The sequence below is a fragment of the Theobroma cacao genome, chromosome 1 (genome assembly GCF_053813885.1).
Source record: "Theobroma cacao isolate CCN51 chromosome 1, ASM5381388v1, whole genome shotgun sequence".
NCBI lineage: Eukaryota > Viridiplantae > Streptophyta > Magnoliopsida > Malvales > Malvaceae > Theobroma > Theobroma cacao.
The window spans coordinates 6,916,586-6,941,289 of NC_142639.1; the positions used below are offsets into that span (position 1 = coordinate 6,916,586).

A 24,704-nucleotide genomic window follows, 5' to 3' on the forward strand; every position below is an offset into this window, starting at 1 on the left:
GCCCTTGGGGAGTGGGGAGAGGATCTACCTAGCTTTGGGCAGATTGTGCCTTCACACCTTGCCCTTCCCTCTCCCTTTCTCTCTCTTCATTTCCATCTCTCTATCTCCTGATTTCCCCCTTTCCCTCTCCCTAACTGATCTTCCTTTTTTTTTTTTGGTAATTTTTTTGGCTTATTTATTTGTATATTTTTTAATTTTAATATACTAGATTTTGTTTTGTTGATTCCAAAAACAAAAAATATTTGAAAAATAATGTAGATTTTTAATTTTATATTTTATTGAAATATAAAATCTTAAATTCTTTCGAGTTTTAAAATAAACATTAGTTCAAACAAAAAAGTGTTGAATATATGCTTGAAATTGATATATATATATATATTGAAATATAAAATCTCAAATTCTTAGTTGTATTAGTAATATTTAATTTTAAAAAATAAAAAATAAAAAAATGGAAATAAAATTAAGTCCGGCCCAAATCTGAATTGGGCCTCAATTAAGCCCGGACAGAGGTCAAAATTTGGCGGGAGATCTCATTTTGGCACCAAAAATATTCAAAAAAGCAACCCATTTCCAAACTCCCCCAAACAAACCCTTAATTTCTCTCTTTTCCGTCAAAAAAAATTTTCCAGACAAATACCCTAGACAAAGATCCCCTATCACCATCCAACATGGCTCGCGAAGAGGAATTGCAGATAAACATGGCGAAGCGTGCGTACAGGAAAGCCAAAGAGGAAGGGAATAGGCAAGAAGAGGCAAGGTGGGCAAATGTAATTGGAGATATTCTGAAGAACAGAGGAGAGTACGTGGAGGCACTCAAGTGGTTTCGAATCGATTACGATATTTCGAACAAGTATTTGCCTGAGAAACAGTTGCTTCCCACTTGTCAGGCTCTAGGTGAGGTCTATCTTAGGTTGGAAGACTACCAGGATGCGTTGATTTATCAGGTAATCTGTTTTCCCTTTTTTTTTTTTTGGTTGATTGTGTTTGGTTTTTTAGGGTTTGTTGATTGACCTGGTGAGAGAGATGTTTTGCGGTTTTGATTTGTTAATCCTATTGCGATACATTGGTTATTCTTGGCCCATTGTTAGAGAGGATATGAAGCATGGGAATGTGAAAGAAAATCGAGGGTTGGGAAAAATTTCAGTTCGGAAAAATTTCCAAGGAAATTTAAATTGTGGAATATGGATTAAAGAATTCGATTGTAGTTTGTTTGGGTGGAGAGGAAATGCATAAAACATATAGGAAAATGTGGAAATGTGGGGTTGAGTTGGTGGTATCCAATCTTTTTTTTTTTTTTTGAGGGGGGGGGGGGGGGGGGGGGGGGGGGGGGGGTGGGGGTGGGGGGTTGGGGATGTGGTGGGGTGGGGATAAGTAATGATATCAGATTTTCATTGTTTTAAGGCAAATGATCAGTGGGCTAATTGCAATACAAACGTAGAATTTCCATCACTCTAGTCAGGATATATTTGTAGATCGAAAATCTAAGACCACAAGGAGGCTAGTATTTAGTTTGATGTTTTCAAGAGGATGCTCCAATAGTTAGAACTTTGAGACTTCAACTTGGAGGTCCTAGTTTCAAGTCTTCAGAATGGGATGGGGATGGCAGAGTTTTATCTCTTGCTGTATAGCCCAAAACCCAGTGCGTCTCGTATGCACCAAAAAATAAAATTTAGTTCGGTACATTTCTGATTGATAAATAATTACAGTATTTTTTTATTTTATTGCAGAAAAAACATTTGGATCTTGCTAAGGATGCCAATGATCTTGTTGAGCAGCAAAGAGCCAGCACACAACTTGGGCGTACCTACCATGAAATGTTTTTAAAATCTGATGGTGACCATTACTCAGTTCGGAAAGCCAAAAAATATTTTAAGTGTGCCATGGAGCTTGCTCAGACTCTCAAGGAGAACCCCCCTAATAATAAGTCTTCTTTTCGCAAAGAGTATATTGATGCACACAATAATATTGGTATGCTAGAAATGGACCTTGATAACTTGGATGAAGCACTAAAATTCCTCACTAAAGGTTTGGAGATATGTGATGAAGAGGAAGTCGCTGAGGATGATGATGGGCGTAGTAGGCTTCATCACAATCTGGGAAATGTTTATATTGAGTTGAGGAGGTGGGACAAAGCACGTGAACACATTGAGAAAGACATAATAATTTGTAAGAGAATTGGGCACTGCCAAGGAGAGGCAAAAGGGTACATTAATCTTGGTGAGTTGCATTACAGGGTTCAAAAGTATGATGAGGCAATACTTTGCTACCAGAAGGCACTTGATTTGGCAAAATCCATGGAAGATGAGGATGCTTTAGCAGCACAAATCAATCAAAATATCAATACTGTAAAGGAAGCTATTAATGTAATGAATGAACTGAAAAAGGAAGAGCAGAATCTCAAGAAGCTTAGAAGAAAGATGGTTACTGCAAAAGGAACACCGGAGGAGCGTAAGTTTCTGCTACAGCAGAATTCATGTCTAGATCGTCTCATTGAGAAATCAGCTATGATCTTTGCATGGCTGAAGGTTAGTTCCTGTTGCACATGAATTTTTCTTTCTTTTGTTTCTTTTCAAGCATAATTGCATTTTAACATGGAATACAGACTTAGATGTCATCCAATTATTGTCATTATTTTTCTAAAGCCCCATGCTGAAAGTGCATTGGACATAATAGCACAGAATTCTTTGGCGTTTGCTATGCTATTGATATGGTTTCAAATCAACGCTCTGCCATATACTTTTTTTTTTTTTTGCTCAAAAGCTTTTTGTCCCTGAAGCTTGCTTTGTCTTATATACTGCATGTGAATATGGTTGCTGGGACTGAGGTGTTTGATTCATCATTTTCCTTGTTCCTTTTTATAGTTGAATGAAATAAATAGCATGGATGGGATGCTTTTTTGCCATCTCTTGTTAGTTCTTTTTCCTTTTGGGTTATCAATATGCTATAAAGGGTACAGAGCATGTTAATGCATATATAACTAAAGAACATTGACAGTAATATTGAGTAGATGTTCTGGACGCTTAATGATATTAGATGGCATTGCAGCTTATTTATTTTGTGCTTTTAGTTTTAGGGAAATTACTCTTTTGTTATGTTAAGAGATTATTGTCTTGGATTTGAGAATGATTATTGTCTACTTTTAGAAAGATTTGGTGCATTTGTAAAATGTCAACAAAGTAGAAGAAAAGAAAAGACAATTCAGGGATGTTTAAGAATGAGCATGATCCAGTACCATCAGATTCTCACTGTATGTTGTGGACTATCCGTTATGGTTTGTTTGCTTACTAGTTTAAGGGGTCATAAGGGCTCAGAAAAAGAGAATTAATTGCTGAAAAAACTTAGGTGGTTATAGCTTGGTTTTAGAGGGTTTGGGGGATGGATTGTGTTTCTTGTAGTTTTGCTCTGATTTTTTCAGCTCCTCTCTACTTTAGGCTGCAATTAGACATGAAGGGTTAGAAATAAATAAATAGAAAAGTAGGAGAAAGAGAAAATACTAGGCTGTCCAAAGTCAGTCTTTGCACCATCAAATGGAAGTTTCAATGTTTAAAATACTCCTGGGCAAAGGAAAACTGGAAAAAGTTATTCTCTTATACATTTACTAAAACATGTATTTGTAAAGGCTACTGGTGCTCTTTTCATAGATTTGTTGTCCAGTGATTCAGGGAAGATGGGTGGGTTGACTCTTAAAAGTTGAAAGAAATCCAGAAAAACCTAGACTAGAAGAGGACCTTAAACCAAAAGATGGATAAGTTTCTTAAATTTATTTAGGTGTATATAAGGCTTCTTAAATGGCTTCCATAGTGGAAGTAAGCCATCTTAATTTCTTAATATGCATCAAAGCTTATTGTTGGAGTGTAGTCAGATATTGGTGTTTTCATGTTTGCTTTTAGCATTGCTGTTTATATTGATAATATTTTAGCAGGATGTAAAATTGTGCAAGTAATATCTGTATAATGTCATGGGCTCTTGTAGTAGGAGAGTATTTTAGATATGTTCTTGCATATTCAATATTGTCCCGCTTATGTTTTGAATATTTATGTTTAGCATCGTGAATTTTCCAAAAGGAAGAAGAGCATAGCAAGTGAACTTTGTGATAAGGAAAAGCTGAGTGATGCATTTTTAGTTGTTGGAGAATCATACCAGAAGCTCAGGAACTTCAGCAAAGCCATTAAATGGTACACAAAGAGTTGGGAAGGATACAAGTTAATTGGAAATCTGGAGGTGAGCTTGGTATTAGTTTTATGATCTGTTTAATATACGATTCTCAAGTTTGTTGTTTTACTGTAGTATAATTAATTGAAACTAACAATTCTTTTATGTTTTTTATTTGTAAATGATCTTGATAATCAAAGTACAAAACTTAATTTGTGTTGCTTGGGATTCAGAGGTGTTGTTGGTCCTGCTTTAGGGAAGGGTTTTGTAGCCAATGCATTGTTCTTGAATGTGTTTTATGCTTGGAGGTACATAAATTATTAACTGTTGTTAACTTCAGGGTCAAGCATTGGCAAAAATCAATATTGGTGATGTTTTGGACTGCAGTGGTGATTGGACTGGAGCACTTGAGGCATTTGAAGAGGGCTGCAGGTCACTTTTTCTATCTTTACCTTTTTAGGTGCCATTTGTTTTTTTTTTTGCTTTCTGTTTACTATTCCATTTTCAAAATTTTGGAGTTGGGTCATGTTGAAAATCATTTGGTGAAAAATTTTTAAAAATGGCAAATAAGTTTCTGAAAAGTAGTAAACAAGAATTTCTCATTTCCTACTATTTGGAACCAATGGAAATAGATCCTTTAATGAGGTCTTCCCTTTGAGCTCTCATAAACACACATAGAAGTGTCAATTTCAGAGGCTTCAGGACAGACCTTGCATTTCTGAGCCCCGTCTTTCATGTTGTTAAGTTATTTAAATCTAAATTTAAGTAGTTGGATCAAAGGATTTACCTTTGTTTCTTTTGCAGTCATTGGATGCTTTAATTTTTCCTTTTGGTTGTTGATTGTTGAAGTTATGACAATAAGGTATTCCAAATCAATGTCTTGTGCCATTTTAGCAAATTGCAAGTGTTTGCAACCAAAGTATTTGCTTAAATTTCTGATTATTTGTTTTGCATGTGTAAATCATTGTCATCCTAGCACACCAGGTCATTATTTTTTGAGTTTTCAAAACCAACCAATGAATATAACTTGTGCTTGCTTTATTAGTTTAAAAGTTTAATTTGTGCTCTGTTTTACCATACTGCAGGATTGCTGCTAAAGCTAAGCTTCCTTCTGTTCAGATTTCTGCATTGGAGAATATGCATTATAGCCACATGATAAGATTTGACCATGTTGAAGAGGCCAGGTAAATTTGCTTACATGAGCCCTGATTATTTAGCTGCAAGCTTGTAAACTTTGCAATTGGAGTTTCCACAATTCAAAAAGGTAATTTGTTTAGATTTTAAAGATTTTGAGGGCCAAATATAGATTCATGATATTGTCTTTTTGGACTTAAGAGACATTGGTCTTTATTATTTGCTTAAGAACATTGCTATTCTGTAGGAGGTTGCAGCTTGAAATTGACAAATTGAAACAGTCAAAAACTAAGGAGCTTGAAGAAAAACATGTCACAATGGATTGCTGCTCTGAAACTGACACAGAAGGGGATGATCATTGCTCAGATAACATGTCTAATGCATACTCAGGGGTGATGAGTAAATCCAATTCTAACAAATCAGCATCTTTAGCTGCTAGTGGAGAGCTGAATGATGATTTACCTCTAATTTCACTTATCCGACCCAGCAAAAGATCATCCAAAACTGAAACAGCCCCCTCAGGAAAATACAATATTTCTACTGAGCCAGATGAAGCTTTTCCAAGTAGTTTGTCCAAATCAACAAGTAATCAGCAAACAGTTGTTGGTCGTAAACGTGTTCGTGTAGTCCTCTCGGATGATGAAGGTGACATGCATGATGAAGTAGAAGGCTCTGCAGGAAGGCTGCATGAATGTCCAGTTAATGTTGCTGCTTCAAACGAATGTGAGTTGTTAGTGTATTTGACATATGTTCTTTTGTTCCTGTTAAAGGTTTAAGGTAATGACGTAAATGTAAATGTGTCATTTCCCCTGACTGCAGTTGAGAGTAAAAGTGGTCCTGTCCGTTCTGATTATAAATCTCAGGTATATAAGCAACTGGAGTAGTCCTGAAGAATATTGTTAACCTTGTGAAATTGGTGCGTAATTGCATACTCCTTTTGTTTGGCAGGATTTCTCCCCAGTTCCCTCCAAAAGTCCCATCCAGCACTGCAATCTTGTCAATATTGAAGAAAGCATTTGTTCATACAAATCTGTGAGCCCCAATATAACTGTTTCGAATGGAAAAATTAACAGATCTTTAAGTGATGCCGAAGTTGTTATTGTTTCTGGTTTTGCTGCTAGCACTTTGAAATTTGACATCAATGCCTCTGAGAACTTACTGCACGAACATAATGCTCCTCATCTCAAGTTGCATACTACTGATAATGAGGATGATGTTAGTGTTTCTCATGCTTTTTATGTACTGCTTAATTTGGTCAGTGATTGTTGTCATACTTTTTATGGAAAATGTAAAATGTGCAAATGAGTAGGTAGTGCTGCCTATGCATTTTTCTTTTGACAAGTTTGTCAATAAATAAAATGTGTTTGGTCCATTCCCTCCTCTGAAATCTGTGCCTAATCCTTTAACTTCTCCTTATACTAGAACTTCAACAATGTGTCTGCAAAATTGAATGCAATGTTCTAATGAAAAGTGATTGTTAAAAATCTCTGTTGTTCATATGCATTTTTTGGGAGCACAGGCGGCCTTAATGGTTTCTTAGATGCCTTTTTATGTAATGTTGCTATAATTATGAATTCTTTTGTTTGCTTATTCTGCTGGTTATGCTGTAGGGCTGCATAACATTCAAAGTTGATACCAGCATGATAAATGTGGAATTGAGCTCATTTATGGTTGGCGATAAGATAAGCATGGAGTCTTTGGAGGTTGAACTAGCTTGCTTATATTATTTGCAGCTTCCTGTAGAGAAGAGATCAAAGGGTAAGGACTTATTGTCAAAATTTACCAGTTTCTTTATTAAAAAAATTCTGGGTGGGTGAGAACAGTGGAAAGCGTAACTGGTCTAGAATGACAGAGTTACGATTGAATTGTGTGCATTGTCAAGAATGTAGCGATCTTTAAGCTTCTGCAGTAATTAAAATAAGAAAGGATGTTAAAGTAATTCAAGATATTGACCAATCAACACCTTAAAATCTGGTCAAATATTGCATGTCTCAAACAATTCTTTATTTGAAGTAAAGTGGCAGTACTTTTACAGATATTGTGGTTAGTATAATACTATTGAAGTTGCTTGGCAGTGGAATGTCATAGAAATGGCTTTAATATGAAGAATTGAAGTCACAAATGGTGGCAATAAAGAATTATACAACTCTTCTTAATATTGAATTGGGGACAGAAATGGTTAAATCTTGAACATGTGCCTAAGGACACTACCAACAGGGCATGCACTTTTGCATACCATTAAGACTTGCTTTTGGCAACAAATTTTTTTAATAAATATATATAATGCCACTAATGAAACTCTTGTGAAAGGAACTGAAGAGTTCTTGTGGTTGCTATCATCACTTCCTTCTTCCTTTTTCTTTACTCATCATTTGCTGTAATTGCTGCATTGTTACTCCTCTCTCTTGTTCAATTATCTTTAGTTCTCTCCAGATTTCTTACAGTTTTGTGAATGGTGTCTTATTAGGTCTGTTGCCCATCATTCAGAACATGGAATGTGGTGGGAGACCTCTGGAATCCTTTGAAAACTTTGATGCTCTTAGGAATCATATGAGGAAGGTTTTGGTTGATGTTGTTATTGATGGTATGTGTAACAATTGACTTCCATCATCCAAAGTAATGATATCATAGATTCCAATAGTTCCTGCAGGCCTAATTACCGTGGCATTTATTTTGGTGCTGCTGTGTCTAAGCTAAATTATTCCTGTTTCGAAGTGCATTTCTTTCTTGTTCATGTCAAATTGCCAACACTACCTCCTGTGTGAAGGATTAGTGTCAATCAAGTTATATGAACAGGATTTCAGTTTTTAACATGGCAAAGTACCATTATAGCTGTTTAATCCTGATTTATGTGCACTGTCAACTGGTTGTCTTGTGCATGCTTCTTTGAGATGTTTAGAGTAAGGATCATCCAAAGATGTTTCCCCAAACTGAATTATGAATCTTAATATTCTACAGTCAAGAAACAATGTTGACCATGTATGATGCTGTAGACTTCTAGAACATTTTCAAGCCAGAAATAGCTAGCCAGATTACTCTGTGCATTGTAGTTGTCATATTGTTTTAACTTTTCCTTATATGAATTTCATTGCTAGGAGATGATTTACATCTCATGAGTTATCTTCACAGGATGGGTCCAGAAGCGCTTGATGAAATTGTATATTGACAGCTGCAATGAATTATCTGAGGTGCCAAATATGAAGTTGCTTAAAAAATTGTATGTTTCAGAGGTAAGAATGTAGATTTAATAGTAGTTTGTTCGTGATGCAACTTTATATTGTTATGCATTGTACAAATTGCTGCAGGGTAGCCTATTACATCATACTTGGAAGCCTAAATAGTTTTATTCAATTTTCTATTTACTTTTTGTGTACCAGATAGAGGATGACGTTGATGTGTCTGAATGTGAACTGCAAGATATATCAGTAACTCCATTGTTGAATGCCTTGTATACACATAAAGGGGTTGCCATGCTAGACCTTTCTCACAACTTGTTAGGTATAAAATCCCATTTCTGTTCCATCTTCATCAAAGTTTGCATGTATTGTCAGTCTACAAATTGTTATTCACCATTTGTTTTGATATATTTCATGAACAAAATCAGTCAATTATTTCAGGTTGTAGTTTCTCTTGAAAATGAATAATCCTGAATTCCTTTAATTATTAGTGGTCCAATGGTTGCTGTTTGCCAGGAAATGCAACAATGGAGAAACTCCAACAATTTTTTTCATCATCAGGCCAAAAATATGCTGACTTGACTTTGGATTTGCATTGCAATCGATTTGGTCCTACTGCTTTATTCCAGGTTGGTAGCTAACATTAAGACCATTTTCATTCTGCAAGTTCAGAGCTTCAAAGTGTATTATTTGTTTCATTCTCTTTTTAAATGAAACAACATCCTTTGTTTGGCGATGGGCTTTTCATCTATAACTTTGTATTTCAAGGTTCAATTCTTTCTCCCAACACTGAAGCATGGTAGTTATATTTGAATGTTATACTCAAATATTGCGAGAATGCTGATATTCTTCACAGAAAATATTCTTCTAATTCATTATTAGTGCAGTTCGAGTAATTAACACCTTTTTTTGGTGTCCTTATATGTTCAAATTTCCCTGATTATCAGATTTGTGAGTGCCCTGTGCTGTTCACTCGACTTGAAGTACTTAATATCTCTGGTAATCGTCTCACTGATGCATGTGGATCATATTTATCAACCATCCTTGAAAAGTGCAAAGGTAAATTGCAATCCTTACTGTTCAGTCAATTTTAATATAGGTTTCATTACATTTACTAAATGGCTTATTGATTAGTTTTTGCCTTTGGAATAATGGTGTTGTCAGATGAAAATCTCTGTTTTGTATTAAATGAATATAGATTCTTTTGCTTGAATATATCAGCTGATGTCCTCTTTGATCTTTAGCCCTGTTCAGCTTGAATGTAGAGCGCTGTTCCATTACTTCCAGAACAATTCAAAAGGTTGCTGATGCACTTGGTACTGGATCTGCCCTATCACAACTTCTCATAGGTATGCTTATCAAATCAGTGAATAATCCTCCATAATTCCCTTCTTTTTTTTTCTTCAGAAAAGCTCTCTAAGCATCACTCTTTTGGCAGGATATAACAACCCTATATCTGGGAATGCCATCACTAATTTATTGGGCAAACTTGCTAAAATGAAAAGGTTTAAGATACAGAGAACTTTTGTTTTGTTTTTCTTGATGTAGTTTATAATTTATAAATGCAGAAGCACCTCAGCTTCAGTCTTGCTGATGTATTATTTTTTTCAGATTTTCAGATCTTAGTTTAAATGGCTTAAAACTAAGCAAGCCTGTGGTTGATGGCCTTTGCTACCTTGCTAAAACCTCATGTCTGTCACGATTGATGCTTGAGGGCACTGGTATAGGAACTGTAAGCAAAATTTCATGTTCCCATTTCTTTTACTTCAATATTAGTTTGCTTCGAGTGCGTGGCTTAACTTTCTTTTTCTGCTTGTGATTGGGTTCTGATGTCATTTGTAGGATGGAGCACTAGGATTGACTCAATCATTGTTCAGCTCAACTCAGGAGCCTTTGAAACTTGATCTGTCTTATTGTGGAGTAACATCTACATACGTTTATCAACTTAACACCGATGTTACTTTCATTAGTGGCATTCTTGAGCTCAACCTTGGAGGAAATCCCATTATGCTAGAGGTTTGTATATATATATATATATATATATATCAGATTATGACATTTTGCTGTATGCAAGTACCTTGCAAAAAACTGTTTAAAATTAGTACGAACTGCAGGTTTTGGATTTTGGATTTGAGACACTGGTGCAGTTTGTCTGTTCTGGGGCTAGTGTAACATCATTTTTGTTTATTTTAGAGAGTATGTTATGGAAATCTATAGCTTTTATTTTGTGCACACTATGTGGATTTACCTTAAATTGTGAAGATAAGATAGAACATGAGAGAACAATTGACGCTATAATTTTTCTTCAGCTTTGAATTTAAGATTACTTTTCTGTGGAATATGATTGGAGCTATGAACACAGGGTGGCAATGCATTAGCATCACTGCTTATCAATCCTCAATGTTGTCTAAAAGCTTTGATCCTGAACAAGTGTCAGCTGGGGATGGCTGGAATTCTTCAAATAATTCAGGCACTAGCAGGTTAAATTACCAATTCCACTATCGTTTTTAATATTTCTATCAAAATTTAATTTTCTAATTTCAAAGTTGGTTTTCCTTGCAGAGAATGACTCTCTAGAAGAGCTCAATCTTGCTGATAATGCTGATACGAATAAGCAGTTAACTATACAATGTGATAAATTGACAAAAGAGAGCTCAGAGTACTTACAGCCAGACCACACCATATCTGAACCGTATCTTAATCAATGTGTTTCCAAGGAATGTGATGTTGAGCAGGGCATGTGTGTTATTAACGCAGACTGCAGTAAGCTTGAAGTTGCTGATAGCGAAGATGATGAGGTAAGGGTAGGAACAGCTGCATGTGAGTTCGATGACAGCTGTGCAAGCTCATGCCAAAGAAATTCGTCTATGGAGTGCCAGTTCATTCCAGATCTTTCCACTGCCATTGGCATGGTAAAGCAGTTGCAGGTGTTAGATCTTAGCAATAATGGGTTCTCAGTTGAAGCTTCCGAAGCTTTATTCAATGCTTGGTCATCAGGTTCAAGGGTTGGTTTAGCTTGGCGGCACATTGATAATCAGACAATCCATTTGTCAGTGGAAGTAAATAAGTGTTGTAGAGTCAAATCCTGCTGCAAAAAGGATTAAATCTATTGCTTCTGGGTGGATATTGACACGTTGTATGATTACCTTCATAGTAACAAACCACTCATCGTAGCAACATATTCCCACTGATTTTGTTCCTGTCAGCCATTTTTAACCATAATTTCGGCAGGATTTGTATTGTATCGGTTCAACTGATTGGGAAGTGTATAGCTACTTGATGGCATATCAAGGATTAGTAGATGTATATATTTTCTCGACCAAGAGTGAAAAAATTGAATTGGATCAAGAACTAAGTTCCAAGTTCCAAAAGCCTATGCTAAGCCCAAGCCCAAGCTCTAGGTTAATTCATGTGATGAATTGGTCCAATGTCATCGTATCTGACTATGTCGGATCCAATACTAATACGTAGCAATGCAACTGATTAGGGCACAAAGCTTTGGTTCTACAGTATTTTTAAATCGAATGAACTTCTGCCCTTGAGCAGGAGATATGTTGAGCTGTCCAAGTCAAACGGGATTCCAATGTAAAAGCTTAAAACACATCTACTTATGGGATTCTGCTCAGTATTCTTAAAGTTTAACTATTCTTTTCTTTCTGCTGCAATTTCTTATACATATATATATAAATGCTATTAATTTTATTACATAATCAGTAGGCAAATCTTTTTCTTATGATGAATATGATTCACCTCAGCTCATATATACTTTGATTTTGCTAAAGAAAGGCCCACAAATGTTTCTTATTTGTAATTTTTTTTTCGACATTTTTAGATAAAGAAATTGAACTAATTCTTTAAACAGAACATTCACGTTTTTAGTTATTCTCGAGTCAAAGTCTTGAGTCTTGTTTAAATTATATAAACTTTAGATTCTCAACATTATTGGTGTGATTATATTCCATTTTGTATTTGGATTAATCTGGATTTATTATATGTGCACACGTTTGGGTCTTTAATCACTTTTAGGTATAGGACAATACATTAATGGAATCTCAATAATGGAGCTCCTAACAGAGACTAAATACATAACGCTTCACTAAAAAATAAATCAAGAAAAAAACAAAAGCACTGGTGTCTGTTTTCTCCCTTTCAGAATTTTTCAACTCTCTATATAGCCTAAATGATGGTACATTTCTTTGCTAATAAAAAATGTAAACAATAGAAATAATTGCCTAATTTCCTATATATATTGGTATAATAATAACATCACGGTGTATATACTGTTAGCATTATGAGGCAAATGATACTGTTTTCCATTTATTTCCCTGGAGTGCTATGAGTAGGATCATCATGTTGAGTAATTCATTGCTTAAATTAGGTGTCATATGCAAATGAGTAGACTAGGTTTTGTACATTATAAATGAAAATAATTATATATGTTAAGATTGATACGTGTTACATTTTAATTATTCATTATTTTTCAAGAAATAGTAACGACCAAACAATGCCTAAATGATGATATTTCTACCACTACACAGAATGGCATGGGTAAATGATGGTGATGATGATGATGATGATGTATTTTATAATGATTCATTCTCATGTGATGGAAATAAGGCGGTGTATGCCAGTTAATGGATTTGTACATTATATACAATCACAAAATATGAATGTATATTTCATTTAGGTGCTCAGAGTGTAATAATGCCACAACTCGTATCCAATTAATTGAAAATTGAAATGTAAATGATGCTTTATTCAGCAAAAAGGAAAATGGAACAATGATTTAGAATAATTTGAGTGACAAATGAAAGGTGCCACGTTCGAATAAGATTAATGCTCTTATATTATTTGGGACATGAGAAATTAATTGCCTGCAAGAAGAAAAGAAAAAAAAATTCAATCTTTTCTAATCACACATGTAATTCATATTGAACATAATTGTTGGAGTAAATTAAGGGTAATTATGAACCCTAAATCCCGTTATTGAAATCACCATTATATTTTTGGGCATCAATCATTTGGGAGTCCATTAAATCATCTAAACATATCATGATGGACTCTCTCTTCAATTTTGGTATGCATTATTCATATCCTCTTGATGCTTTCATTAAGACATAGCCAAAATATACAAGTAAGTTATATCCTTCCCATAAACCATGTGAATGTCAGTAGCAAATAGCAGTATAAATAGTAATTATCCATAATTATGTGTTACATAAGTTATGAGTTTGTAGATATATATATACACACATATAAGGTAGCCATTGAAATAGTACAAAAAGTGGAGGGGCATGCAACCATTTCTGAGTTATATGACATATCATTTATTGCTAGAGTGTTCTTCCTTTATGAAGTTGTTTGTACAATTATTCATTGCAATTGAGATATCCACTCCACTGGAATCCATTCCAAGAAATTTTTCTTTCTTCTGTTGTCGCCCTCTTGTCCTTGATGATTTCGATTAGGTAAACTTGTTTGTCACACTTCCAATAATTCATATATCAAACCTGTGTAAGAAATTTCCCTGGCTGTCTACCAGCTATATATATGTATATATGCGCCAAGCCATCACAAAGCCTTGATTTCAATGCTTTGTCCTAACTAATGCTTTCTTTGTATACACTTATTTCCACTGATGCAATCTGTCTTGCCTGAAAAATTATTATATAAAACCTTCTTATCTCCTCAAATTCTATACCAAATCATAATTTAACACAAATGAATCTATGATTCAATTACCGTTAATTTAAAGAGGATTCATTTGATTTAATTACTTCATTTTGAAATAATAATTTTAAATAATGAGTCTATTTAATAATTTTTGACACAATAATATATATATACACCACTAAAATATATCATTTTGAATGTGTAAATTCATTCATGATTAACATGATGAATAATTTTTCCAGCTAATTAGTATGTTTTTTCCCCCACTTTTAAAAAGCTAGATTCAGTAATTAATTGCTGTGGGACCTAAAATTCAATTTTTTACCTTTGCTGGCTGCAGTCATTGGTCATTATTAATTTCTTTTACAACAGTTAACTTTGAGTTGTGTCATTTGCGTGAAGGCATGCCCTTAATTTGGGCAATGAATCATTCCTCCAATAGTGGATTGGGCATTACCATCATAAAACTTGGGGGACTCATTCATGAGGAAATGAAAGCTAAGTTTTATGCATTATCTTAGCATATTAAAAAAGTGTTCATTATTCGCCGTCTTTAAACGACAAAACGTGGCAAAAGTAAGCGTCTTAGGTTCTGAAAATCATCATTAGCTGGATTTCTTCAACGTAATTAATTTCCATAAGCTCTAATTTTTTTTAATTCCAATAATTTGGACCCACATTTTCTAGTGCAATTGCCATGATTGTATTTCCCAACTCTTTATTTAATTACGTTACTATTTGGGTTTCTTTTGGATTCTTTCAGTCCCCTTTTGCCATGAAACAGGGAAAGAAATCGATTACTATTTTAGTCTCAGTCAAAGGAGAGAACCAAATGAAATAACTCTTTTAAGCAAAAGAGAAATATTCAACATTGGGGCCCCTATATTACTACGACCAAGAAGAAAAAAAAAAACCACCCCCAAACGGGCCCTAAGCCCTTTTTTTCCTTAAATAAAGATAAAAAAGTCAGCAAGATCACATGGGGTATTAAATAAATACCAACATGTTTGACTATATAATGGAGAGGTTGAAGTAGAAACCAAGAATGAAACCCATTTTTCTACCCACCGACCACCAAACAGGCCCTTTAAATCCACACCAGCCCAAAAATTTTCAAAGGAAGACAGTAACGGAAATGGCATATAGCTTACGTTGTTAATTTGACTAAAAATCACATTGATTTCAACCCCCCCCCCCCCCCCTGTATCCTTTCTTAAAGTTAAGTAAACAAACATTTGATTCTGAATCTACCTAATTATTAATTAAACTCGGTACCTAATCAATAATATTCCTTTTGCTTCCCAAAAAGTAAAGTCTTACTCTTGAGATTAAACTAACCTTTATGTTTAGTCTGGATTTATACTTTTAAAAAGAAAATTGGACAATGAAACCTCAGCTGCTCATATAAGTTCGTTAATTAAAAAAGTTATGTTATGTAGATTAAAAATTTCGATTTAACTAAAAGACGATGACAGAAATTGTGATTACTAGAGAATTCAAGAAAATTTTTGTTTATTTTCTAAAATCGTTTTAATTTGAAAAATAATAATAGTTAATGAAAATACACAAGAAATGATAGGAAACGCGCCCCATCTTATAGAAGCATCAATGCCCCATTGTTCCAAAAATTCAAAAACAAATTTCAGACGAATCCAATGGAGCCCTGAATCATGACCAAAACTTTGGATCCATCAAGAGCCCCACCTTGGAGGGCAATGAAAGGGCAACTTGGAATTGATAGAGGCTATCAAGTTCTTTGCATTTGTTATGATAATATGATGTGAAATATACAAAAGAAAACCTTGTGCTATAATTGGGCCAATTTGTTGCTTTTTCCTTGTATTATAGCTAGACGAACCTCTTACATAATAATACACTTTTTTCATCATTCAACCTCTGCGAGGCTGATGGCTATTTTTTAACTTTAATCATAGAAAAACTTATTTGTATTTATAATTTTTCTTTTTAAATTTGACAAATAAAAATAATTTTAATCCGACTCTTTAGACAAAAATACATACATACATACATATATATATATATATATATATTCTTTCGTACATATACATATACGATAATATTTTTTCATAAACATTATTGGACCCTAATCTCAATTACACACTAATTTTCCAAATAACTAGTGGCAGAAAGTCTGCATAAGTTCAACCTGTCTTGTAAGCTTAGAAGAAAAAAATCTAAGGATAATCGCGACTGTCTAATCTGAACTATGCATGGCGTGAGCTTCAGGCGGCCTTACCTACGAGTTACGATAAATATGATGCAACCTTTTTCTTTTTCTTTTTTTTTTTGTCCTTAAATTTCTTACGTTTTGGAAACAAAGGTACATACATCATTTAATAAGGCAGTTTTGACTATTCCAATATTTGGCACATTAATTAGCTCTCTTTCAATAAATGGAAAAGATTTCAGAGAAATACACAGAACCAACAATTCAAGCCACAAGCTATTCAATGAACACCAATGAACAACACTATACTCTAAGGTCAAATATATATCCACCTTGAGTATAAGATTAATGCTTGGTATTTGCTAATTTAAGAATACAAATTAGGCTTTCTGATCAAGGATGCAAAGTAAGAAAGAGTGGCTAGCTTTAAAGTTGAGAAGAAGAGGCAAAATATATATATAACTGAAATTTTTGCATGTATTGATAATTATATCTTCTTTATACACAAGATTTTCTCCTCATACAAACAAAGAGGAGAAATAAACCAAAAAAATCCAGCAATTAGAACTACTGCCATGCTATTAGTTTTTCTTTTTTTTTTTCTACATCTGATGCACACTCGAAAAAAAAATTTAGATTAAACCAACTATTCCTCCCTTGAGCATCAAAGGAGAAACTTACAATTTCCTTTTGACAAACAAGGTCACCCAAGCCTCCAAAAATGATTAACCCAACAACTCCATATACAGTAGCCACCAACTCCTCATTCATTTCGATAAGAAAAATGAAAAGGAAATTAAAAGAACCAAAAAAAGAGAGAGAAAAAACAAAAGTCATGATCACCTTTCTTTCTATTATTAGGAATAATTCTCTGCTGTGATCTTCATGGTGATCTCCAGCTTTGTAAGCCAAGGTCATTGTGTTTCCTTGAAGGACCCGAAGCTGGTATGGGAAAATGTCTGGGCAAGAACCCCAGGAAGTGGCCTGTGTACTGAGATTTTGGCTTGATTTTGAAAACGTTGGTGGTTCTTGAACCATGGCAGTGGCAAACAATGATAGTGAACATTACCAAGAGCCAGAGAAGTAGAATCAGTTGCCTTCTACATTGAACCATCGTCATGCAGGTGAAGAAGAGTGGTGGCAAAGCGAGAAGGATGGAGGAGAGATGAGGGGAAGAGAAAAGAAATGCAAAGGTGTAAGTCGGAAGGCTTGTATAGTTGTGCTTTGGGGGGGTTTTGATGAGCAAAAGGTGGTGGTGAGAGAGCAAGTAATAACATATGGGCAACTCAATGCAAGGTCGTGTGTATTAGATTGAGCCGTTGGATTTGTGTTTGTGTTTTTGAGTATGTGTTGCTTTGTGTGATGTGGTGGAGAGGAAGAGAGAGAAATAGATGGAAGGGGGAGTGTGAGGGAGACACAGAGAGAGAAAGGAAAGGAGGTGACTTTTAAAAGAAAATCAGATGCTTCTACAAGTAGTAGTAGTAGTAGCAGCAGTAGAAGAAGTAGAAGTAAGTTTAGAAGCAAAAAGCTAAAGAGCTTTGAGGGAAAAAAAAAAGCTTTATTTTTTTATTTTCCGAAATGGGTCTAATCTCTAATGGGCAAGCAAAGTGATTAACAAAAAAAAAAAGACTTGAAAGAAGAGAAGTGAAAAAATAAAAAGAAATGGTTCTCTTTGACAAATGCCAAGAAAAGAAAAGGGGAAGAGCAGATGGGAGCAAAAGGATTACAAAATAAAGTGAAAGGGGTTTATGTTATGTCATCTTTTTTCCCTTGGTTAGGTGAGTGTTTGGTCCCACTACAAATTAATGGCCGACTACAAGGAATTGCAACTGTTGTTTTAGACCCCCATATCTGGATAACTTGTCTCTTTGCCAATTCCCACTCCTCCTTTGTAGGCCTTGATTTGAAGTTTACGTGCATAAAAAATACTTACAATAATGTCCATGTAATATATATATATATATCTCCACTACACTCCATTGCCCTAATTCAAGGGACAGCACAGCTCTGTCAATGTGCAATAACAGTAAATAAACATATATTTCAAGTCCTTTCCTCCTCTTTTTGCAGTTTCAGTGTACGTGTAGTACTGACCTTAATCTATCTCCATCCCTTCAATTTTTTTTTGGTTTCTCCGTTTATAGCTACCGGTCCTCTTTTGAGAAAAATTACGATATGTCACAAGAATTGTGGGGAGTGAGGATCTATCAGGGTTCATGTTCATGGCAGCCACTTGCTCATGATCTACAAATCCAATGACCCTACTTTGTCATTTTAGAGATGTTTGAAGAAAGAAAAACCAAACGATTCATGCACTAGATTAAAAAGGGTCTGTAATTTATTAGCTTAATGTTCATGGTGGATTGGTGTTACACTGTTAGGGACAGGGGCAGACCTTTTCGTTTGAAGAAATTAATTTCTCAATGGCAGGACAGAAGCAGGGAATGCAAAGAGGAAAATGGCCAGAGCTTTTGACATGCACTTTCTTCACACTCCAACCACGAGAGAGAACTAAATGCAATGTCAGGGGTCTTCAGGTAGACCCATACCCTTCTCCGTATATCTATAACCTAATAAACCTATGAGGTTCATTAATAACCTTTGCCCCCCTTTTCCCCTGTCTCCCTTTTTTTCCGTCTACTAGTTGAAAGAAAATTTTCCCTGGAATGGATTACTTGGTTTTCACTCTTCTGGTCAGTCTTTGGAAAATCATAAATTCATGGATTACTTTTATAACACCAACTTAACTCTGAGATTAGGCATTGAAAATCAGTGCCAACCTGGTCCGGTGGTCCATCACCTCTGTTTCATGGATTTGTCCCTTCATGGTCTTCTATCACTTGCTCGGGACGGGAGCAGTTAGAAAGTTCACACGAACAACTGTTGTCAACAGACGCATACATTAACACTACAACACACCAAATTTTTAAACAAAAAAAACAAAAGAATATTATTATTTATGCTCACTCCTTTCACCTCATTGAGGTTCAATTTTAACTTTTGATTGAAATAAAATAATAAAATAATAATAATAATAATTTGAAAGTGCAAAACAAGAAAAGGGGTAATTTGCCATAAAAAAGAGAAAGATCAGAAGGCATGGAATAAAGAGTGGAGAGACCATTCCTGCTTTACTTTATACAATTTTAAAGCATGTAGGTAAATTCCCAAGCAGAAGATCAAATATTGGTGAGGAAACCCGGTTTACAGTAAGCAAAAGCAAAAAGTAGTGTTTATAAAAAAGAGTTTAAATGAAAAGAAATGGAGCATTGGACTTATTCATGGTACAAAACCATCCAATCCAATGGTCCTACTAGAGAAGATATGATGGAGGAACAACAAGTTCATTTGGACTATCCCTTTTTCTCTCTAGGTTAGATGCCATAAGCTCATAAAGTTGGAGTTCTGCATAGTCCCTCGAATGGATAGAAATTTTTTGATGTACCACTAAAGTCATGTAATTAGATTGCCCCCACCCATTCGAAAGTATGTTTTGGATTGGACCCCAATTTTTTGAGTGCAAAGGTAAAGTGAAAACATACAAGCTGTTGTATCACATGATTTTCTGTCCTTTTTAGCTTTCACGATCTGTAAAAATCTGCATCTCTCTTGAGGAGAAGATTCATCCCCCCAAGTCCCTTCTACCTTATGAGGTGAAAGATTTCTTCACGCTTTAGGAATTGTCATCAAGTACAATTAAGGGAAACAGCAAGGGTAAATTGCTAAACGCTTGAGGAAATGACATCCTTCCATAGAAGAAAATACTAAATAAGGAATGGCCTTCAAGAAAATAAACATGATCCAGGCTCGATTTCGCCTACAGTAGCAAGAAAGGTACAACGTAATTACTAGCATTCCTGCATTTGATCAATAATAGATGCTCATATTTCTTACTCAAAAAGTTGGATTTAAATTTTTTTTCCCCAAGTAAAAGGAAAGAAGCTAATTAATTTCTGACAAAGATACATGCACAGTTTAACTTGAATTTTCTTTTCTTTTGCTTTAGTTTTTACGCACTAATAAAATCAAGAGGTTAACGAATGTTGGCGATCGTCACTTTTTACTTTTTATTTTTTTTATTATAATATGTATAAAACTTGTTATATATAATATGATTATTTTTATAATTATCTTTTAGTCTCTTTTCATGTAAAATTATAGATTTTTTTACTGTTTTTATAGAAACAAAAATCAAAATGGAAGGAGTAGATTGGATCCTTCCAAGAGGAACCAAAATTCAAAAATTTTGGGTATTATTTTCCATATACTAGGTTTAAATGGGAATCAGTCTATCAATAAAAATACAATGACATTGATGTAAGACAACTGAAGAATATACAGACGGCAATTTATTTTACCTTACAAGCTCTTCTCTCATTTAGCTTTCACCGTACAAAGTCACGTTACTATTTGCGTGAAGCTCTGAAAATGTTTCAAGCCCATTTGCAGCTTTGATCTATAATTTTTTCACGTTTGCCAGATTTTATATCACGAGCATCCCATGCAATACACAATATAATCAACTCATTTCTCTTTTCCGGAGGTGAAAAATAAATAATTCGACAAAAGGTGTTAAATGTCAGATATTGCCATGAATACTAGTCAGAATAAAAATCTTTTACATCGCTAGGTGCCTGTTTTTGTACTTGTTCTATAATTTTACACCATATTGTCTAATAAATTTTTAATATTAAAATCTTAATTAACACTGTGTTGATCATGGTTAATTTGCTAAAAATCTAAATAATCCCAAGCTAGAAGAAACACTTGACGTATGTACGCAAAGCTCAATGAAATAATATTATGTTACATTGAGAAAGAAACTTTTTAGTTTTTTTTTTTTGGTTTAGAATTATTTGGTTTTTTTTTTATTTAAAGTAAGTGAATTCGAATTTTACTCTTTAAATAAAAAAATCATACATTAATAAATGAATCAAATGCTCGAACATATTATTTGATTTTTTTACAAATAAATAATAGTAGACATAATTTTCATTAAAATTTTAACATAAAAAATTTACTGAACATGTAATGCATAATTATAAAAAAAAAAAAAAAGCACTAACTGAAGACAAAAAAATTTTTATTCTAGTAGTCATATTAAAGTGATAGTACTCCCACGATTGCACCTCCTTTTTTATAAATGTAATTTATTAAATCATTTAATAATGCAAGTTATGCAAGCTAGTACAATAATATGCAATTTAAAAAGATCTGTAAAGTGTAAAGATAAGTGCATATCACTGTTTTTTTTTTTTTCTGTTTAAAATGAGGTTTCCTAAACAGATATCGTGGACAAGAGTAGTATTCCCATCATCTTAATTTTTACATACAAGTTGATAGGCATCTTACTCAAAATTAAGTCCTAATATAATCCAATGATTTTATACAAAACATAAAAATGAAAATTAATACGGTATTCAATAAAAATAAGAGTTTTATATATGTATTAATTTAAAAAAAAACAAATATAGTACTGTGAACAATCCCAAAAATGAAAACATTAACATTTAATTTGAATGGTAAAAAGTACTAGTTAAAGTACAAATATTGATAGATTCATTTGACAAAATTATTAAGGCCAAAGCCAGCATTTGTGTAAAATATAGTTCATATCCGTCTCATTTTTATATACATTCACCTTTTTTTATTTGAATATTATGTTTTTTTAAAAAATACAGTACTCTTTCTTTTATATTCTAAATTTATTTTCATGATTTTTTTTAATTTTGACTTTAACCGCAAAACACCGGATTTATAAAGAATTTTCTCAAAGAAAATTATATAAAACACACTAAAGTTACAACTTTATTCTTAAATTTCATAAAAACGTATAAAATAAGACACAAGGAATGCAAAATCTTCTTTTTCTCCCTCTTTTAATTTCAATACAAAGTAAAAATATTTCATTTATAATAACATGTAGTATTTATAGATAGACGTTATTCCATTATATCCTCACATTTAGTATAACAAAGATTAAATTACAAAAAAAAAATCATATATTATATTTTATATAAATAAAAATGATATTCACTTAAATATGTTATTTAATAATACGTGCATATATATATATATATATATATATATGTATTATGTTTAAAATATTGAATATTGAATTTCTTTTTGCTAACTTTTAAAAAATTGAAGACAAGTGATAGAAACATGAATGCAAGTGTGGTTAAAGAGAAGGTGTGGCCAACTGGACTGTGGCCAAGAAGGATCTAATACAGAAAAGCAAACTGCCATGATCTGATATTTGTCCATTATTTTTTCAGAGATAATAAAAGATATGGTCAGACATCCTTTTTTTCTCTTACTTGTATCCTGTACTCCATTTCCTTCAGACATTTCTAAAAACAAATTTTGTGGCTCCAGCATTGTACCTTGGTCCAAGGTAAAGATATTGCATTGTAAAAAGCTATAATTGCAAGGATAAAAGTAGACTGCAGGGAGGATAATTCATGTGAGACACCTTTTCCCTCTCAGTGATCATCAGTCACGGTACCTTCTATCTAATGATTTTTGGATATGATTTTGCTTTTTTTATTTTATATATATATATATATATATTTATGATTTTGAGTTGCCCAATGTAAAATATTTATTCTATTATATCATAAATTTCACCTTTTAATCTCAAAATTGGAATCTAAAATTTTCATATTTCAATTATTGAGTGTCCCATGGATGAAGTTTTTATTCATGTTCTTGATTTTAGTTTGACTGAAAATTTGTAGACTACTAGACAGTGATGGAAATAGGATGATGCAGCTCAACCCCAGAGGCTGGTCCTGTTTCTTCAAGCCCATATCTCTAAAATAGGCTTTAACAGATCAGGCCCACGTTTATAGTGCTTTCAACCTCAAGCAGTTGCTTTCAATTATTTTTCACTTTTTTTTTTTTTTTTTTTGCTTCTTCTCAATGATGAACTTCTTAATCTTTATAGATAAAGCTGAGGGTGTCTATATGACCCCATAACTCATGAGACACCGAAAGTACCGATTAAATTAGATAAAAATCTCCAAAAAGGAATTAAATCCAACTATATAAGTATATCATTATTGTTCCAAGTCCTCCTAAAATTAATAAAAATTGCAAGAAATTTCAAACATAAATATTCATTTGTAGAATTTATATATTTATGAAAGAAATTAATTCTATTCTATTTATACATATTATATTTGTTTCTAAATATAGTGTTTGTTGAAAATTCACAAAATTTCCCTTGATGATGGGAAAAAAAATGATCCCTTCCTTAGATCGTGACATGATCAATTAAATCCAAGAGACACGTACTTGATGATTAGTTGAATGACAAGTAGAAACAAAACTTGTTTTGTTAGAAGAAAAAGAAAAGGCCATAAACTTTTGTTCACATTAGTTATTGCCGAAGCCTAAAACTATTAGGTATATAGATGGCCTACATCATAACCCGCATGCTTCAGCTAAAAAGGTTTGACCTTCATCCAACATTTGACAGCTAAATAAATCATTTCCTCTCATAGCTCCTTTCTTTTCTTTTTAGGCTACGGAAGAGCCCATGGACGGCTGCTGAAATGGGGGGATTCATATCCACGCCCACTACCAAATGTCCCATGTGCTTTTTACAAAGAACCATCTCCTTTTACGACTTTTAATCTTTAATTATTCGAAAGAAATATATTCTGAGTTTATATTTGATGTATTCTCATTGTACAAATTTTATATATTTTTAATTAATCGCAGACTACATTTTTATATGGACCTCAAAATAATTATATTCCTACTTCATTTAATTTATGATAATTTTTTAAGATTAAAGTTAAATTGAACTCTATACGTTAAGGTGATGGCAACAAATATGATTGTTAGAGGTCGACAATGCACACCAAATATAAATCTTTCCTATAGTGAATTGAAAGATTGTGATATGTTTATCAAGTTATAATAAAAAAAAACTAATTAATTAACATAAATAGTAAAAGAATATGTGATAACCCTTTGAAACTTGGTTGTGATGTGAGGTACAAAAACTCTATCTTTAATGTATAAAATAAATATATATGTAAGAGAAAAACAAGCTTTCGTTAAACTTTAACCATCAATGTTGAAACCATGGAATAGAAAAACAATGTGGTAATGAAAATGGATCCGTGGGCAATGAGTGCTGTGTTCCACGTTGGTGGAGATACGTGCAATATCTCAATTGATAACATCATCATCTAGCACTTCTGCTGATTGTGTCTTGCAAGCTACATTTAAATCATGCTTATAAATAATCCCTTCAAACCAGAGGACGTGTAAGCAAAGATCTCTTTTCCAACCTTTTCAGCACAACATCAATACATTCACCAAAACTGTCTCCTTTGATAAACGTTTTCCGCGCCTTGTTTTGAAAT

The 24,704-nt window shown here is 33.5% G+C and overlaps 2 protein-coding genes across 3 annotated transcripts; one reads left to right on the top strand and one right to left on the bottom strand.

Annotated features, from left to right (window-relative positions):
- The first annotated feature begins 500 nt into the window (after positions 1-500).
- On the top strand, positions 501-11,838 carry TSK (tetratricopeptide repeat (TPR)-containing protein). 2 transcript variants are annotated; one of them, XM_018122280.2, is made up of 20 exons: positions 501-944; positions 1,728-2,525; positions 4,045-4,221; positions 4,493-4,584; positions 5,238-5,336; positions 5,534-6,009; positions 6,106-6,149; positions 6,235-6,501; positions 6,897-7,044; positions 7,754-7,870; positions 8,416-8,516; positions 8,664-8,784; positions 8,979-9,091; positions 9,410-9,521; positions 9,707-9,811; positions 9,901-9,967; positions 10,074-10,194; positions 10,305-10,478; positions 10,825-10,942; positions 11,025-11,838. In XM_018122280.2, the coding sequence occupies exons 1-20, from the start codon at positions 669-671 to the stop codon at positions 11,564-11,566; spliced, it is 4,068 nt and encodes a 1,355-aa protein (XP_017977769.2). In that variant the 5' UTR covers positions 501-668; the 3' UTR covers positions 11,567-11,838. The 2 variants fall into 2 exon arrangements, with proteins under 2 accessions (XP_017977769.2, XP_007048291.3); XM_007048229.3 differs by having other exon boundaries at positions 6,235-6,318.
- A 4,944-nt stretch (positions 11,839-16,782) lies between these two features.
- On the bottom strand, positions 16,783-17,796 carry IDL4 (inflorescence deficient in abscission (IDA)-like 4). Its single transcript, XM_007048232.3, has one exon. The coding sequence runs from the start codon at positions 17,441-17,443 to the stop codon at positions 17,207-17,209; it is 237 nt and encodes a 78-aa protein (XP_007048294.3). The 5' UTR covers positions 17,444-17,796; the 3' UTR covers positions 16,783-17,206.
- Positions 17,797-24,704: the final 6,908 nt, after the last annotated feature.

What these genes read in the sequence shown, in the direction of transcription:
- IDL4 (XM_007048232.3), bottom strand. Translation starts at nt 17,443, where the DNA reads ATGACGATGGTTCAATGTAGAAGGCAACTGATTCTACTTCTCTGGCTC.
- TSK (XM_018122280.2), top strand. Translation starts at nt 669, where the DNA reads ATGGCTCGCGAAGAGGAATTGCAGATAAACATGGCGAAGCGTGCGTAC. An exon ending in GCATTTGAAGAGGGCTGCAG is followed by an intron (nt 4,585 to 5,237) that starts GTCACTTTTTCT and finishes ACCATACTGCAG; the next exon opens with GATTGCTGCTAAAGCTAAGC. An exon ending in GTCCTACTGCTTTATTCCAG is followed by an intron (nt 9,092 to 9,409) that starts GTTGGTAGCTAA and finishes CCTGATTATCAG; the next exon opens with ATTTGTGAGTGCCCTGTGCT.